The 14,704-nt window shown below is 45.2% G+C and overlaps 1 protein-coding gene across 4 annotated transcripts in view; it reads left to right on the top strand.

Annotated features, from left to right (window-relative positions):
- sulf1 (sulfatase 1) overlaps positions 1-14,704 on the top strand; it is a 73,183-nt gene that overhangs the window by 50,783 nt on the left and 7,696 nt on the right. For 2 of the 4 annotated variants that reach the window (XM_020494617.2, XM_031836107.1), the window contains 9 exons: positions 1,124-1,259; positions 7,847-8,081; positions 9,175-9,421; positions 9,945-10,041; positions 10,269-10,363; positions 10,827-10,904; positions 11,787-11,959; positions 13,586-13,728; positions 13,892-14,018. In XM_020494617.2, coding sequence (XP_020350206.1) covers positions 1,124-1,259; positions 7,847-8,081; positions 9,175-9,421; positions 9,945-10,041; positions 10,269-10,363; positions 10,827-10,904; positions 11,787-11,959; positions 13,586-13,728; positions 13,892-14,018 — 1,331 coding nt within the window. The remainder of the gene's footprint in view (positions 1-1,123; positions 1,260-7,846; positions 8,082-9,174; positions 9,422-9,944; positions 10,042-10,268; positions 10,364-10,826; positions 10,905-11,786; positions 11,960-13,585; positions 13,729-13,891; positions 14,019-14,704) is intronic. The other 2 variants (XM_020494618.2, XM_031836108.1) reach the window with 1 other exon arrangement.

Raw genomic sequence — 14,704 nt, 5'->3', positions numbered from 1 at the left:
TCTGTGACTGCTGTCCTGTCTTGTCCTGTCTGACAGGTTACAGGAAGCGGAGAAGTTACAGAAGCTAATGTAGCTCTCTATGAGATGTTCGACGAGCAGGTGTCTACGTACTTTTGGCCATGTAGTGTACACCACAATAGCAAAGTGATGGATGGCTCAGTAGTTTTGAAACAGGAACAGGCTAACACTGACAGGGCTATCAGTATGTTGAGGTTGAACACTGACCCCAGTAGAAGCATGATGGATGGCTCAGTAGATTCTCTCCATTGTTGAGTAACAAGAGGGCAAGGGGGTGTCTCTCAAATGGCAACCTTTTTCCCATCTGGTGCATTACTTTTGACCAGGGCCCATTGGGTTATGGTCAAAAGTAGTTCACTATATAGGGAATAGGGTGCCAATTGGGAAGCAGACATACAATAGTACTGTGATGGATAGCTCCATATATTCTCTCCATTGTATAGTAACACAGTGGAGGGTCTGGTGAGGCTTATCTCAACAGTCATAAAGTATGTATCTGTTCCAAATGGCACTATATTACCTACATAGTGCACTGCTTTTGACTAGAGACCTATGGGTAAAGTAGTACACTATATAGGGAATAGGGTGCCATTTGGGATGCATCGATGAAAAACCCCAGTGTTCAGGCGTCATACACATGGTGGATTAAACAGCCTAAAGCCCTACAGGTCAGAGGTCACCAGTCTTTCATTTCAGGCACAGCAGTGTTCTGTCGTTAATTACCCCATCACACAAACAGCAGCTGGAAGGCAGGAGGCCTACTGCAACACCAGTCAATGTCTGCGACCCAAATTGGGCCCTATTCCCTATATAGTGCGCAACTTTTAACCAGGGCCCCATGGTTGAAAGAAGTCCACTATATGGGGAATAGTGTGCCATTTGGGACGCAAGTCATTAGAGTGGAGGCCTGGCATGGGAAGCTACTTCTCCGTAGATTTTCAGACACAGCTTGTCCTGTCTGCAGTATACTCCTGAGGATGGAAGAGGCAGTTCAACCACCCAGCATACCAATAGCCTGCCCCTACTCTAACCCTCAACTCTACCACTGTCCTAACCAATACCTGTCCCCTAATCTGACCTGTCCCTCACCTGTGTTCCTCTACAGTAAACTCCTAAGGCAGAAGGAGGATGGTGGAGGCAGTCCAACCACCCCTCACACCAACAGCCTTCCCAAGTACAAGAAGGTCAAAGAGGTGTGTCAACAGGCAGAGTTCCAGACGCCCTGCCAACAGCCTGGGCAGGTATGTGTATTCACACACATGCACATGCACACACAAAAACACTCACATACCCACACACACTAGCATTGAATATTTTCCCGGTATTTTACAAATGTTCCATCCCGAGAATAAATACCTTTTCTCCCGGGTAACCCTGTATTTCCCGCCAAAACTGGGAGTGTCATTCAAAAGCATTATAAAGTGTACAAATAGGCCTATGTCTGGATTTGATTAGAGCTTTGGTTGAAAATTCAACCCGGATGCTACCTGAGCCCGATGAGCCCTACATTACGGACATTTTATGAGCCCTACATTGAAGGCATTTAATGAGCCCAGGCCCAAGCCCAAATGACTGTGCCATTACCCAATACGTATGTGATAAAGGATACTGCAGATTGCAAAGGACAGAAAAACATAAAAGTCCATAGATGTAGCTAGCTAGCTATAGATTATGCTCTCTTCGGTAAATAAATTAAACTAGCTCCACGAGGCTCATCTTTTTGAGGGTGAACTGTATTACTGTATTATATTATATGAACTTTAATTACACGCATAGTTCCAACCACGATGAAGCAGGGAGAGAGCATGAGATTCTGCTGCAGCACGAGGCCTACAAAGTTACAAGAATAGGCTAGCAAATTTAGATTTTAATTTAGAAATATAACACGATAATTAGTAGACTGGCGCATGTGTAGGCCTACCTTTCATAATATTTCCCCTAATGTTATTAGCCTACCTCCTCTTTCTCTCTCTATTTTTCCTTCATTCCTTCCTCGCTTTCGACACTTAAATACATTCTAATGATATTCTTGAGGGCATTCACTTCTCTTCAAGAAGATGAAATGGTTATGGCTCTGAATAAATAACTGCTATAGCCGACCGCCATCGCTCTTCTTTGAAACATTCAGCAAACAAGCGCTTGCATCCCTATTCGCAAAGTCTATTGGTCTAAGAAATGCAAAAAAAAATGATGTCCAGCAAGCTATTCCTGTCTAGATTTTCCTGCATGGGACTCCAAGAGCTTAGGAGCGTTTTTTAAGGCCATCGGTAATTAGCTTATTATGGATAACCCATCATTAATAAGCTAAATGTATGGCTAATACTGCATTGAATGTATTACCTGAAAGTGGTAGATTAGGATATCTCTCTGTCTCTATCTATCTGTCTATATATATATATATATATATATATGTCCTAGCCTGCCTCTTTCAGGTAATACATTATATACCTATACAGTACGAGTCAAAAGTTTGGACACCCCTACTCATTCAAGGGATTTTCTATATTTGTACTATTTTCTACTAGTGAAGACATCAACACTATAGAATTATGTAGTAACCAAAAAAGTGTTAAACAAACCCAAATATATTTTAGATTATTCAAAGTAGTCACCCTTTGCCTTGAAGACAACTTGTCACACTCTTGGCATTCTCTCAACCAGCTTCATGAGGAATGCTTTCCCAACAGTCTTGAAGGAGTTCCCACATATGCTGAGCACTTGTTGGCTGCTTTTCCTTCAGTCTGCGGTCCAACTCATCGCAGACTGAAGGTTGAGGTCGGGTGAATGTGGAAGCCAGGTCATCTGATGCAGCACTCCATCACTCTCCTTCTTGGTCAAATTACACAGCCTGGAGGTGTGTTTTGTGTCATTGTCCTGTTGAAATTAAATTATAGTCCCACTAAGCGCAAACCAGATGGGATGGCGTATCGCTGCAGAATGCTGTGGTAGCCATGCTGGTAAAGTGTGCCTTGAATTCTAAATAAATCATAGATAGTGTCACTAGCAAAGCACCCTTACACCATCACACTTCCTCCTCCATGCTTCACGGTGGGAACCACACAGGTGGAGATCATCTGTTCACCTACTCTGCGTCTCACAAAGACACGGCGGTTGGAACCAAAAATCTCAAATTTGGATGCATCAGACTTAAGAACAGATCTCCACTGGTGTTTCTTGGCCCAATCAAGTCTCTTCTTCTTATTGGTGTCCTTTAGTAGTGGTTTCTTTGCAGCAATTAGACTATGAAGGCCTGAATCACGCAGTCTCCTCTGAAGAGTTGATGTTGAGATGTGTCTGTTACTTGAACTCTGTGAAACATTTATTTGGTCTGCAATTTCTGAGGCTGGTAACTCTAACTCTAACTGAACTTATTCTCTGCAGCAGAGGTAACTCTGGGTCTTCCTTTCTTGTGGCGGTCCTCATGCGAGCCAAAGTCACCATAGCGCTTGATGGTTTTTGCGACTGCACTTGAAGAAACTTTCAATGTTCTTGACATTTTCTGTATGTACTTCATGTCTTAAAGTAATGATGGACTGTCGTTTCTCCTGGCCTATTTGAGCTGTTCTTTTACCAAATAGGGCTATCTTCTGTATACCCCCCTACCTAGTCCCAACACAACTGATTGGCTCAAACGCATTAACAAGGGAAAAAAAGAGATTGCTCGCGCCTGCACTGATTTAACGGTATGAAAGCAACGGCTGTTTTAAAAGTCCGTAGTTGCAGTTTTTTAAATTTTTAAGTATGATATTTACACACCAAAAAAAACAAGGTGACCCCCGAAAGCCAGATGGAGATTGGTAAAGTAGATGCGCATTTGGTCTTTATATTACTATAGCATAGTGTTGCAGCAAATGTCGGGCTACCCATCACAAGAAAAAGTGTCACCAGGATGAGATGATAGGTCAACATGCGTTGTGAACTGAGTTTCATACTGAGATGGGCTGTCCCCACCCTGAGCGTTGATGATTGGTCATGCAGCTGCCGCAGCGAAGGCTGATTTGGACATGGCATATCATTTAACCTCCATTACATGCCGTGCTGTACATATAAATCATTTATTATAATTCACCGGTTTCTCGCAGTTATTTATCCCGGGAAAAGGGAGTGGTTTTGGTCCATAAATCTCGGCAACCAGGTTCCCGCCATTCAACCGTAACACACACACCATAGAGTGTGTAACGAGGTTCCCTGAAACACACACCCACCTGAATGTGGACAGAGTTCCCCCTGTTGCTGTCTTTAATGAAGAATTACGTCTTACATGTGCACACTTACAAGCTGCCTGGTTCACATTAGAAAGCCCTGCTGGCTGCTACCTGAACATTGGACCAATTTGTATTGTTCATGTCTGCCAACTCTGTGGCTGTACACCAGTGGTTAGTAGCTGGTCTAACCACTAAAGAGAGAGAGTGTGTGTGTGTGTGTGTGTGTGTGGCTGGTCTACCAGGACCTGCCAGCCTTTTAATGGGTTTGGGATGAAAGGGTCCCAGAGAAAAATTAGTCCCTCGTTCAAACGGTACAAAAATGTCCAATTACTGGACATTTGCAGTAAATGGCTATTTGACTTATGGCTGGCTGCAGAGTCTATGGCTGTTGTGTGCTTTGGCTAGGACAGACTACAACGCAGAAGAGGAATTATACTCTATGGAAAAGATTGTTACTGAAACAAAGAAGTTGAGGAAATCCAATGTGTTAGGTTATGTGGGGGAACCCGCTTTAGTCTTTAAATAGCATGCAAGATTGCGGGGGGGGGGGGGGGGGGGTGATGGTTTAGTGTGTGCATGCAGCATATGCAGCCAGCGAATGTGTAATTATAACACATACATGTGGAGGTTTAGTCCTAGCTAGCTATAGCCCTTGTCTGGTATTATTTAACCGTGTCTCCTAGTTAGTAGCCTCCCTCTGTCTCTGTGGGGTGTTCCTTTAGAAAGAACAATATGGAGGGAAAGTCTATTAAAGTCTTAAAACAGCTGGTTAGAACACACACACACACACGGGTCTGTGGTCAATAGACACCTGTCCACCAAGGGTCAAATCCATGATTTAAAGGGGAGGGCTAAAGCTCAAAGCACTTCAAAGCCTTTGCGGTCAATGTATTTAAAGGGGAGTAGACAACAGCAACTGTTACCTAAAAGACATGGGGACCTTGGAAGTGTTTTCAGAGTGAAAGGGCAGTATGACAGCCTATAGGACTGTGTGACTGTGGGAAGAATATGAGTGGCTTAGTAAGGTGGCTGTCCCAAACCGAACCCTATTCCTCATATAGTGCACTACTTTTGACCAGAGCCCTACCGATCCAGGTCAAAAATAATGCATTAAACGTGCCATTTGGGACGGGAACGTTTGTATTTATAGATGTCATAAACTCAAGGTTCCATTCTGTCTTATTCTATTCTATAAGAATAGGACTCCCTTCCTGCTGGCTCTCTGCTCTGATCTCTCACCCAGTTCATTTGCAGCAGGCTATCTCTCTCAATCTGTAAATTAATGAATCATGTGTGTCAGTCTGCAAGAGCTGTAGCAGCTTGGGTCTGACACTTCTAGAGCAAGTCTCAGCTTGTAGGGTCTCCTCTCTCTCTCTCTCACCCTCTCTCACTCTCACTCACTCACTCACTCACTCACTCACTCACTCACTCACTCACTCACTCACTCACTCACTCACTCACTGTTTTTCACAGTCTGTCAGAGTGGAATGTGGCTGAAAAGTCCTAAAAGCACTGCACAGCAAGCCTCTCTCTCTCTCTCTCTCTCCCCCTCCTCTTCCTCCCCGCCCCCTCTCCCCTCCTTACGACTCTCTTCCTCCCTCCCTTGCCCTCTTGATATAACATGGCTGTCAGGGCCATCTGTCAGTCAGCTGTCTGTCAGTGAGCGTCTGAGTGAGTGGTCCACAGAGGAAACCCGATCCTACCCATAGTCCTTTGTTTGGCACTCTCGTTCCCACACTCACCAGGCAGCGAGCAACCGTCTGCACTGCCATGGTCCGCAGATATGTCCCCCCCTCCAACCTACATCCTAAACTGCACCCTATTCACAATATAGTCCACTACTTTTGACCAGAGTCAAAAGGTTGTAGGCCCTGGTCACTCTAGTGCACTATATAGGGACTAGGGTGTCATTTGGGATGCAACCCCAAACACTTTAAGCCAAATTATCACATTACTTACTTAGCCGAATGAGCTTTCACTTTCTTTGACCCCTCCCTTTCAACTTGACTGATTCATGGAGTTGGGGGTAGGAGACATTGTGGATGTGCACCACTAACTAGATTATGCTGGTGATGCAGCTGGGGGTTTGGAACATAGACAGACAGGGAGACAGGTAAAGAAAGAGACAGGGAGATGGAAAAAGAGACAGAGGTGGAGAGAAAGACAGGTAAAGAAAGAAGACAAGGAGACGGAGAAAAAGACAGAGGTGGAGAAAGACAGGTAAAGAAAGATACAGAGAGACAGGTAAAGAAAGAGACAGAGACGAAGAGAGAGACAGTAAAGAAAGATACAGAGAGACGGAGAGAGAGACAGAGACGGAGAGATAGACAAGAAAAGAAAGAGACAGAGAGAGACAGGTAAAGAAAGAGACAGAGAGACAGAGAGAGACAGGTAAAGAAAGAGACAGAGACGGAGAGAGAGACAGGTAAAGAAAGAGACAGAGACGAAGAGAGAGACAGGTAAAGAAAGAGACAGAGACGAAGAGAGAGACAGGTAAAGAAAGAGACAGAGACGAAGAGAGAGACAGGTAAAGAAAGAGACAGATGGAGAGAGAGACAGGTAAAGAAAGAGACAGAGACGAAGAGAGAGAGACAGGTAAAGAAAGAGACAGAGACGAAGAGAGACAGGTAAAGAAAGAGACAGACGGAGAGAGAGACAGGTAAAGAAAGAGACAGAGACGGAGAGAGAGACAGGTAAAGAAAGAGACAGACGGAGAGAGAGACAGGTAAAGAAAGAGACAGAGACAGGTAAAGAAAGAGACAGACGGAGAGAGAGACAGGTAAAGAAAGAGACAGAGACAAAGAGAGACACAGGTAAAGAAAGAGACCGAGATGGAGAGAGAGACAGGTAAAGAAAGAGACAGAGACGAAGAGAGAGACAGGTAAAGAAAGAGATGGATAGACAGGTAAAGAAAGAGACAGAGAGTGAGACAGCGACAGAAAGCGGTATAGACCGAGAGATGGAGAGAGAGAGAGACAGCGGGAGAGAGAGACCAAAAGATGGTGAGAGACCGCGAGAGCGAGACGGAGAGAAAGACAGAGGGAAAGGGTTTTTCACTTGGTTTACAGACAGCAGACTGATCCAATTCATTTGATGTGGTGGTTCTGGTTTATCTTTCTCTTCAGTTTTGGGATTCTGTTTCCCACCGCGTCTGTCTGTGATCTGGTTGAGATGTCTGTCTGTCAGAAGCACTGTGCTGTCTGGAAATCTGTAAATGTAATGCAGAGGAAAGGAAAGGCCTTGGGCTCAAATAGGAATCAATGTCTCGCTCCCGTTGTCCCACTTTCCATATGAGACTCGAAGGGAACAGTTCGTTTTCAGTCCAACTTTTTCCCCCATTGAATACAGCAGTCCAACATACGTGTTGTCTGGCACGGACTCCAAGAAAGCGTATCTGTTGACAAAGTCATGATGAGAAAGAGCGCGATTTCATTAAGAAATACACTATAGTAGCGATTCTCGCGATGTTAACAAAGCACAAAGAGTCAATCTGTTTCCCAAATGGCACCTTATGAGACACATTCAATGTCTACAAAGACCTTTACATTGGAGTGGAGTAAAAACGATAACTCAAATCATCAACCACTATTATAACCATCCGTCTCCTTGTCTCTCCTCTACAGAAGTGGCACTGTGTGGAGGAGATCACAGGGAAGTGGCGTATCCAGAAGTGTAAGGGAGGTGGTCTGAAGGAAGGCCCCAGGAAGAGGGCCCGGAGCCTGAGGTCCCGCAGCAGCTACGACAGTCGGCAGAGGGACCCTTGCGACTGTGGCCCTGACAGCAGCCTCGACAAACCCTCCAGGTCCGACCGCCCAGGGCGCTCACATCGCCAGTTCCCACCTTCCTCTGGAGGACGAGGTGAGTAGAGTGGAGGGATGGGGGTGGCGGCTGGGGATGGGGCTGAGGGTGGTCCAGGCCAGGGAGTAGTGTCCTGAGCCAGCTTGCTCAATGGTAGCTGGGTAGATGTTGTTACAGGGGCATAGAGAATGGAGATGGACAGTTATGGTAACATATATCCATCTGTGGACTTACCACTCTGTATTTAAAGCTGTGTATGTTGGGCTATGGGAATGACAACCATGTCCATGTCTGCCAGAGCCTAAGCTTTGATTTACTGTTCAGGATTACTCAGGCTCTAAAGAGACACATGCAGGGAAGAGACAGAGGCACGAATAGAGCCCCTGTCATTAGATCACTGGTCTGGTGGAGATAGCTCCTGACAGTAGATCACTGGTCTGGTGGAGATAGCTCCTGACATTAGATCACTGGTCTGGTGGAGATAGCTCCTGACATTAGATCACTGGTCTGGTGGAGATAGCTCCTGACATTAGATCACTGGTCTGGTGGAGATAGCTCCTGACATTAGATCACTGGTCTGGTGGAGATAGCTCCTGACATTAGATCATTGGTCTGGTAGAGATTGCTCCTGACAGTAGATCACTGGTCTAGTGGAGATAGCTCCTGACAGTAGATCACTGGTCTGGTGGAGATAGCTCCTGACATTAGATCACTGGTCTGGTGGAGATAGCTCCTGACATTAGATCACTGGTCTGGTGGAGATAGCTCCTGACAGTAGATCACTGGTCTGGTGGAGATAGCTCCTGACATTAGATCACTGGTCTGGTGGAGATAGCTCCTGACGTTAGATCACTGGTCTGGTGGAGATAGCTCCTGACAGTAGATCACTGGTCTGGTGGAGATAGCTCCTGACAGTAGATCAATGGTCTGGTCATTTGGAATGTTGTGGCACCACCTAGTGGTGGCAACATTTTGCTCATGGAATTATCACATTCAATTCAGTTCAGAAGGGCCATTTGTTTCCAGATTAAGTGACAGGACAAGATCTAATGACATACATACCCAATTACACATACCGAATACCAACATACATGAGTAAAGAAATGAAAAAAGTCTGTTAATTAACTCTCTGTGATATTTGGTTATCAATTAGGCTACAGGCCTCGATTCGTCCACACAAGATCCACCAGATCTCTGTCCGTGGAGTTTGAAGGGCAGATCTATGACATTGACCTTGCGGCAGATGACCAGTCGGCGGTCAGGAGACGTGTCATCAGAAAACGCCACTATGAGCAGGAGGACCAGGAGTTGGCTCTGGAGTCAGAAGACGGGTCAGAGGAGATGCTGGCGGACGATACCAACACCGTGGGGTACCCCAACTCTGTCAAAGTCACACACAAGTATGTACCCCAACATATACCCCAGCTATACCAAAGGCACACTTGGAAGACATACATCATATAGTTCCTACCAAGATCATTTTTGGAAGCCCTGTCTGTTTGACTTGCTTTGGGGGGGGGTTGTCCTGGGTTGTAGTTTTTCACCTGGGTTGCAGTTAAGTTGCCTGGCTACCCATCCACATGGCTCCGGCCAAACGCCCCGCCCACTAACGTTTCTTCTCCACCATGAGTCTGGATTTCCTTCCTCCCCGACTTGTTGAGAATGTGAACACATTCGGACCGTTCTAATTGGTCACAGAAACCGATGGGTTGGGCAAGAGCCGGCCTACACAGAACATGAATCGGCACAAACAACTTGTAGGGCAGCAGGTTTAGACCGATGTACGGTGCAATCGCTAGCGCAACTACAAACTCATAATGAGTCGTCAGGCAAGCAGTTCAGCCCTTTGTGACTAATATATTTGTAAAATGTGGTTAGTTGATTCCTCTCTGTCCTCTCTCTCCTTCTCCGTCCCTCTCACAGGTGCTACATCCTGATGAATGACACCGTCCACTGTGAGAGAGAGATCTACTCTTCATCCAGAGCCTGGAAAGACCATAAGAGCTACGTGGACCAGGAGGTTAGTTGGTGTCTGCATCTCGTCTCCTCCTCCCTATCTCTCCCTCTCCTCTCCTCCTCCCCATCTCCCCCTCTCCTCCTCCCCATCTCTCCCTCTCCTCCTCCCCATCTCTCCCTCTCCTCCTCCCCCATTTCTCTCTCTCCTCCTCCCCCATCTCTCCTCTCCTCCTCCCCATCTCCCACCTTGCCTACCCTGCAAGTTGAAGTAGATGTTGCCTTCCATTACAGATAGAGGCCCTGCAGGACAAGATCAAGAACCTGCGAGAGGTCAGGGGTCACCTGAAGAGGAGACGACCTGACGGGTGTGACTGTGGTAAGAACAGGTCAGTAATGTACCTCATTGAGGGCCCCCAAATATGTGTACTATTCTTAAATATAGAAAAAATGTTAATCTGCACACTGGTATAATGCTCCCAAAGTGACAATAATGACTATGACAGAGGGGACTCTGTAAAAGTAAACCCTAGTATAGTGCATTGTCATATCTGCTGTTTTCTGTGTGGCCATCTCTCAGTCCTTTGTTGTGACCCTGACAATTGTTACCTAGACTGCATTTACACGGGGAGCCCAATTCTGGTCTTTTTACACTTATTGGTCTTTTGACCAATCAGATCAGATCTTTTGACAATAATTGGGCCAAAGATCAGATTGGGCTGCCTGTGTAAATGCAGCCTATGAGTCATCAGTCTTTATTATTCATCTTGACTCTCCTGAGTTGAAGCTTTCGTGGAAAGGAAACAAAACAACCGGCATATTTAGTTGCTCTTCCCTCTCTACTAAAACCAGCTACTATAGCAAAGGAGAGAGAAACAGAGAGAAGGCAGAGAGGTTGAAGAACAAGAATGATCAGCTCCATCCCTTTAAGTGAGTTCGTCCTCTCCTTTAATTCAGTGTGTCCGTGTTTGCCACACATCGTCCGTCGCCCATCCCTGTTCGTCTCAACCATATTAACACTAAGGTTGCATCACAAATGGCACTCTATTCTCTATATAGTGCACTACTACCCTATAGGCCCTTGTCAAATATAGTGCACTACTACCTTATAGAGGGCATAGGGTGCCATTTGGGATGCATCTTTAATACTCTGTGAGTTTGATACGTTTCATCGCCAGTGTGGCCCCATTTGTCTTGTGCGTTATCCTGTCTTGTGGTACGTCTGCATGGTACTTGCATGGAGTGTGCATGCTCTCCAGTCAAACCCAGGCCTGCCTTTCAGTGCAGAGATCTGGAAGTGATCGTCCCAAGCAGCAGCATGGAAACAAAATAGTGACTCAGTGGAAGGAGGGAAACAGCCCGTCCCTCTAACACAGCCATCGCCTTGCACCAGGTGGTTGAGTCTCTCACTTCTCATCAGGGCCCATACGGCTCTTGTCAAAATTCGTGCACTATATAGGGAACGGGATTCCATTTGGGATGCGCAAAGGAGGCACAGGGAACGGATTAGAATGCCAATACGAAGCAGCTGTGTTATGTAGTGACCGGTGTGCTTAGGAAAATGTGGCTAGGGAGAAGGGCAGAGGCTAGAATGGCCCAGAGAAAAATGATAATGTGGTACGAGAGGAGCTAGAACCTGTCATGTTCTTGGCTCCACCAGAGTTTGGGAGTTCCCGCCGATGGTTCCATCCATCGCCGTAGTAACTGACTGGCAACATGGAGAGGGCACTGCGAGGGCAGAGAGGGTAATGATATAACTCTGTTGGGTCGTTACTGTAATCTGACTGGTGGGTGTGTCTGTCCGTCATGCAGGGAGGTTGCCCAGGAAGTGGATGGGAAGACCCAGCTGTTGAACGAGATCAGGAGGAAGAAGAAGGAGAGGAAAGAGAGGAAGAGGCAGAAGAAGGGGGATGACTGTAGTCTACCTGGTCTGACATGTTTCACTCACAGCAACGACCACTGGCAGACTGCCCCCTTTTGGAACCGTATGTTACTATGTTACTACACCTACATGTGTACTGCACTAAGTAGTTACTACACCTACATGTGTACTGCACTAAGTAGTTACTACACCTACATGTGTACTGCACTAAGTAGTTACTACACCTACATGTGTACTGCACTAAGTAGTTACTACACCTACATGTGTACTGCACTAAGTAGTTACTACACCTACATGTGTACTGCACTAAGTAGTTACTACACCTACATGTGTACTGCACTAAGTAGTTACTACACCTACATGTGTACTGCACTAAGTAGTTACTACACCTACATGTGTACTGCACTAAGTAGTTACTACACCTACATGTGTACTGCACTAAGTAGTTACTACACCTACATGTGTACTGCACTAAGTAGTTACTACACCTACATGTGTACTGCACTAAGTAGTTACTACACCTACATGTGTACTGCACTAAGTAGTTACTACACCTACATGTGTACTGTACTAAGTAGTTACTACATCTACCCGTGTACTGTACTAAGTAGTTACTACACCTACATGTGTACTGTACTAAGTAGTTACTACACCTACCCATGTACTGTACTAAGTAGTTACTACACCTACATGTGTACTGTACTAAGTAGTTACTACACCTACCCGTGTACTGTACTAAGTAGTTACTACACCTACATGTGTACTGTACTAAGTAGTTACTACACCTAAATGTTACTGCACTAAGTAGTTACTACACCTACGTGTATACTGTACTAAGTAGTTACTACACCTACATGTGCACTGTACTAAGTAGTTACTACACCTACATGTGTACTGTACTAAGTATTTACTACACAGGTATTGCACTATGTAGTTACTACACCTAAATATAACTGTACTAAGTAGGTACTACACCTACCCATGTACTGTACTAAGTAGTTACTACACCTACATGTGTACTGTACTAAGTAGTTACTACATCTACCCGTGTACTGTACTAAGTAGTTACTACACCTACATGTGTACTGTACTAAGTAGTTACTACACCTACCCATGTACTGTACTAAGTAGTTACTACACCTACATGTGTACTGTACTAAGTAGTTACTACACCTACCCGTGTACTGTACTAAGTAGTTACTACACCTACCCGTGTACTGTACTAAGTAGTTACTACACCTACATGTGTACTGTACTAAGTAGTTACTACACCTAAATGTTACTGCACTAAGTAGTTACTACACCTACGTGTATACTGTACTAAATAGTTGCTACACCTACGGTACATGTGTACTGTACTAAGTAGTTACTACACCTACATGTGTATTGTACTAAGTAGTTACTACACCTAAATGGAACTGCACTAAATAGTCACTACACCTACACGTGTACTGTACTCACATGCATTCTAATTTTAGTCATTCAGCACTGTAGCCTACACAGTAATGAAGCCACATTCATACACACATATTTACCCACCACTCCCACAGCTCAGTAAATACCATTGGTTGAATAAAGGGTCTGTATCATCAGAAGTGATGACCAAGTGTATCAGTCTATTGAAGCAGGCTATTATTTTGGTTTCTCCCATTTAGAGGGTTCTCTCTCTCTCTGTGTGTGTGTGTCTGTGTGGGTTCTATTGGTTAACCCTGTCCTTCCTCTCCTTCAGTTGGAGGGTTCTGTGCGTGCACCAGTTCCAACAACAACACCTACTGGTGTGTGAGAACCATCAACGAGACACACAACACCCTGTTCTGTGAGTTTGCTACGGGCTTCCTCGAGTACTTTGACCTCAACAACGACCCCTACCAGGTGAGTGGACCATAGACATGGAATCAATTCTATTTTCTATTTTACTCCATTTTCTGTTCTATTCTGTTTCTACGGAGTGGACTACTCACAGGCACCTTTCATTAGTAGGTTGTTTTTATCAATTACGATGTATTAACCTGTGTGGATGTGTCTGTGTGTGTAGCTGACCAACGCGGTGTACTCGGTGGACAGAGAGGTGTTGAACGCCCTCCATGCTCAGCTGATGGAGATGAGGAGTTGCCAGGGACACAAGCAGTGTAACCCCCGACCCAAAGGCCTGGACACAACAGGTAAACACATATACTACAGTACTAGTAGTAGCTACACTGCTACTACTACTACTACTATTACTACTCTCTCTACTGGGTTACCTCAGAGTATGGTAAAGTTGCCCCTAGACGCTGATTGTGGGTCAGTTTGTCATTTCCCTCGCTAATGGTTAAGGTGAGGATTGGGGGAGTCGAAGCTGATCCTAGATCTGTACCTAAGGAAAATGTCACCCTTGAGTGGTTTACTTACATCTGGTCTACAACAGAATAGAGACTGAAACGGATCTGAAGACTAACCACTGCAGTGGTTGATTATGGTAAACAAGTCGTACATACAGACCAAATGTGTGTGTTGTTAATAAAACATGTTTCTCACTTTAGGGTTTAAAAATTCCAGTAACTTTTCCAAAATTCCCAGGTTTTTCAGAGCTCCCGGATGGAAGATACCTGGAATCAGGATGGAATAAGCAGGAAATCTGCGTTAAAAGTTACTGGAATTTTGAAGCCCTAAACTGAAACAAGATACTAGGTGTATGAATAGCACTATTTGACCCAGGTTCAGTCCTGACCTGTACCTGCATGTCATTAGTTGCATGTAAACAGGGGTGATTCTCTCACTGATGTACGCAAACATTTCAACATAGGAAGGAAGGTCGAGGAGGTCATCATTAAGTCCTCTGTCTGTCTCTCTTATGTCTCAATTGTCT

Source organism: Oncorhynchus kisutch, linkage group LG11 (genome assembly GCF_002021735.2).
Source record: "Oncorhynchus kisutch isolate 150728-3 linkage group LG11, Okis_V2, whole genome shotgun sequence".
Lineage (NCBI taxonomy): Eukaryota > Metazoa > Chordata > Actinopteri > Salmoniformes > Salmonidae > Oncorhynchus > Oncorhynchus kisutch.
Note: the sequence above shows the minus strand (reverse complement) of the source record. Positions and strands in the feature narration are given on the sequence as shown.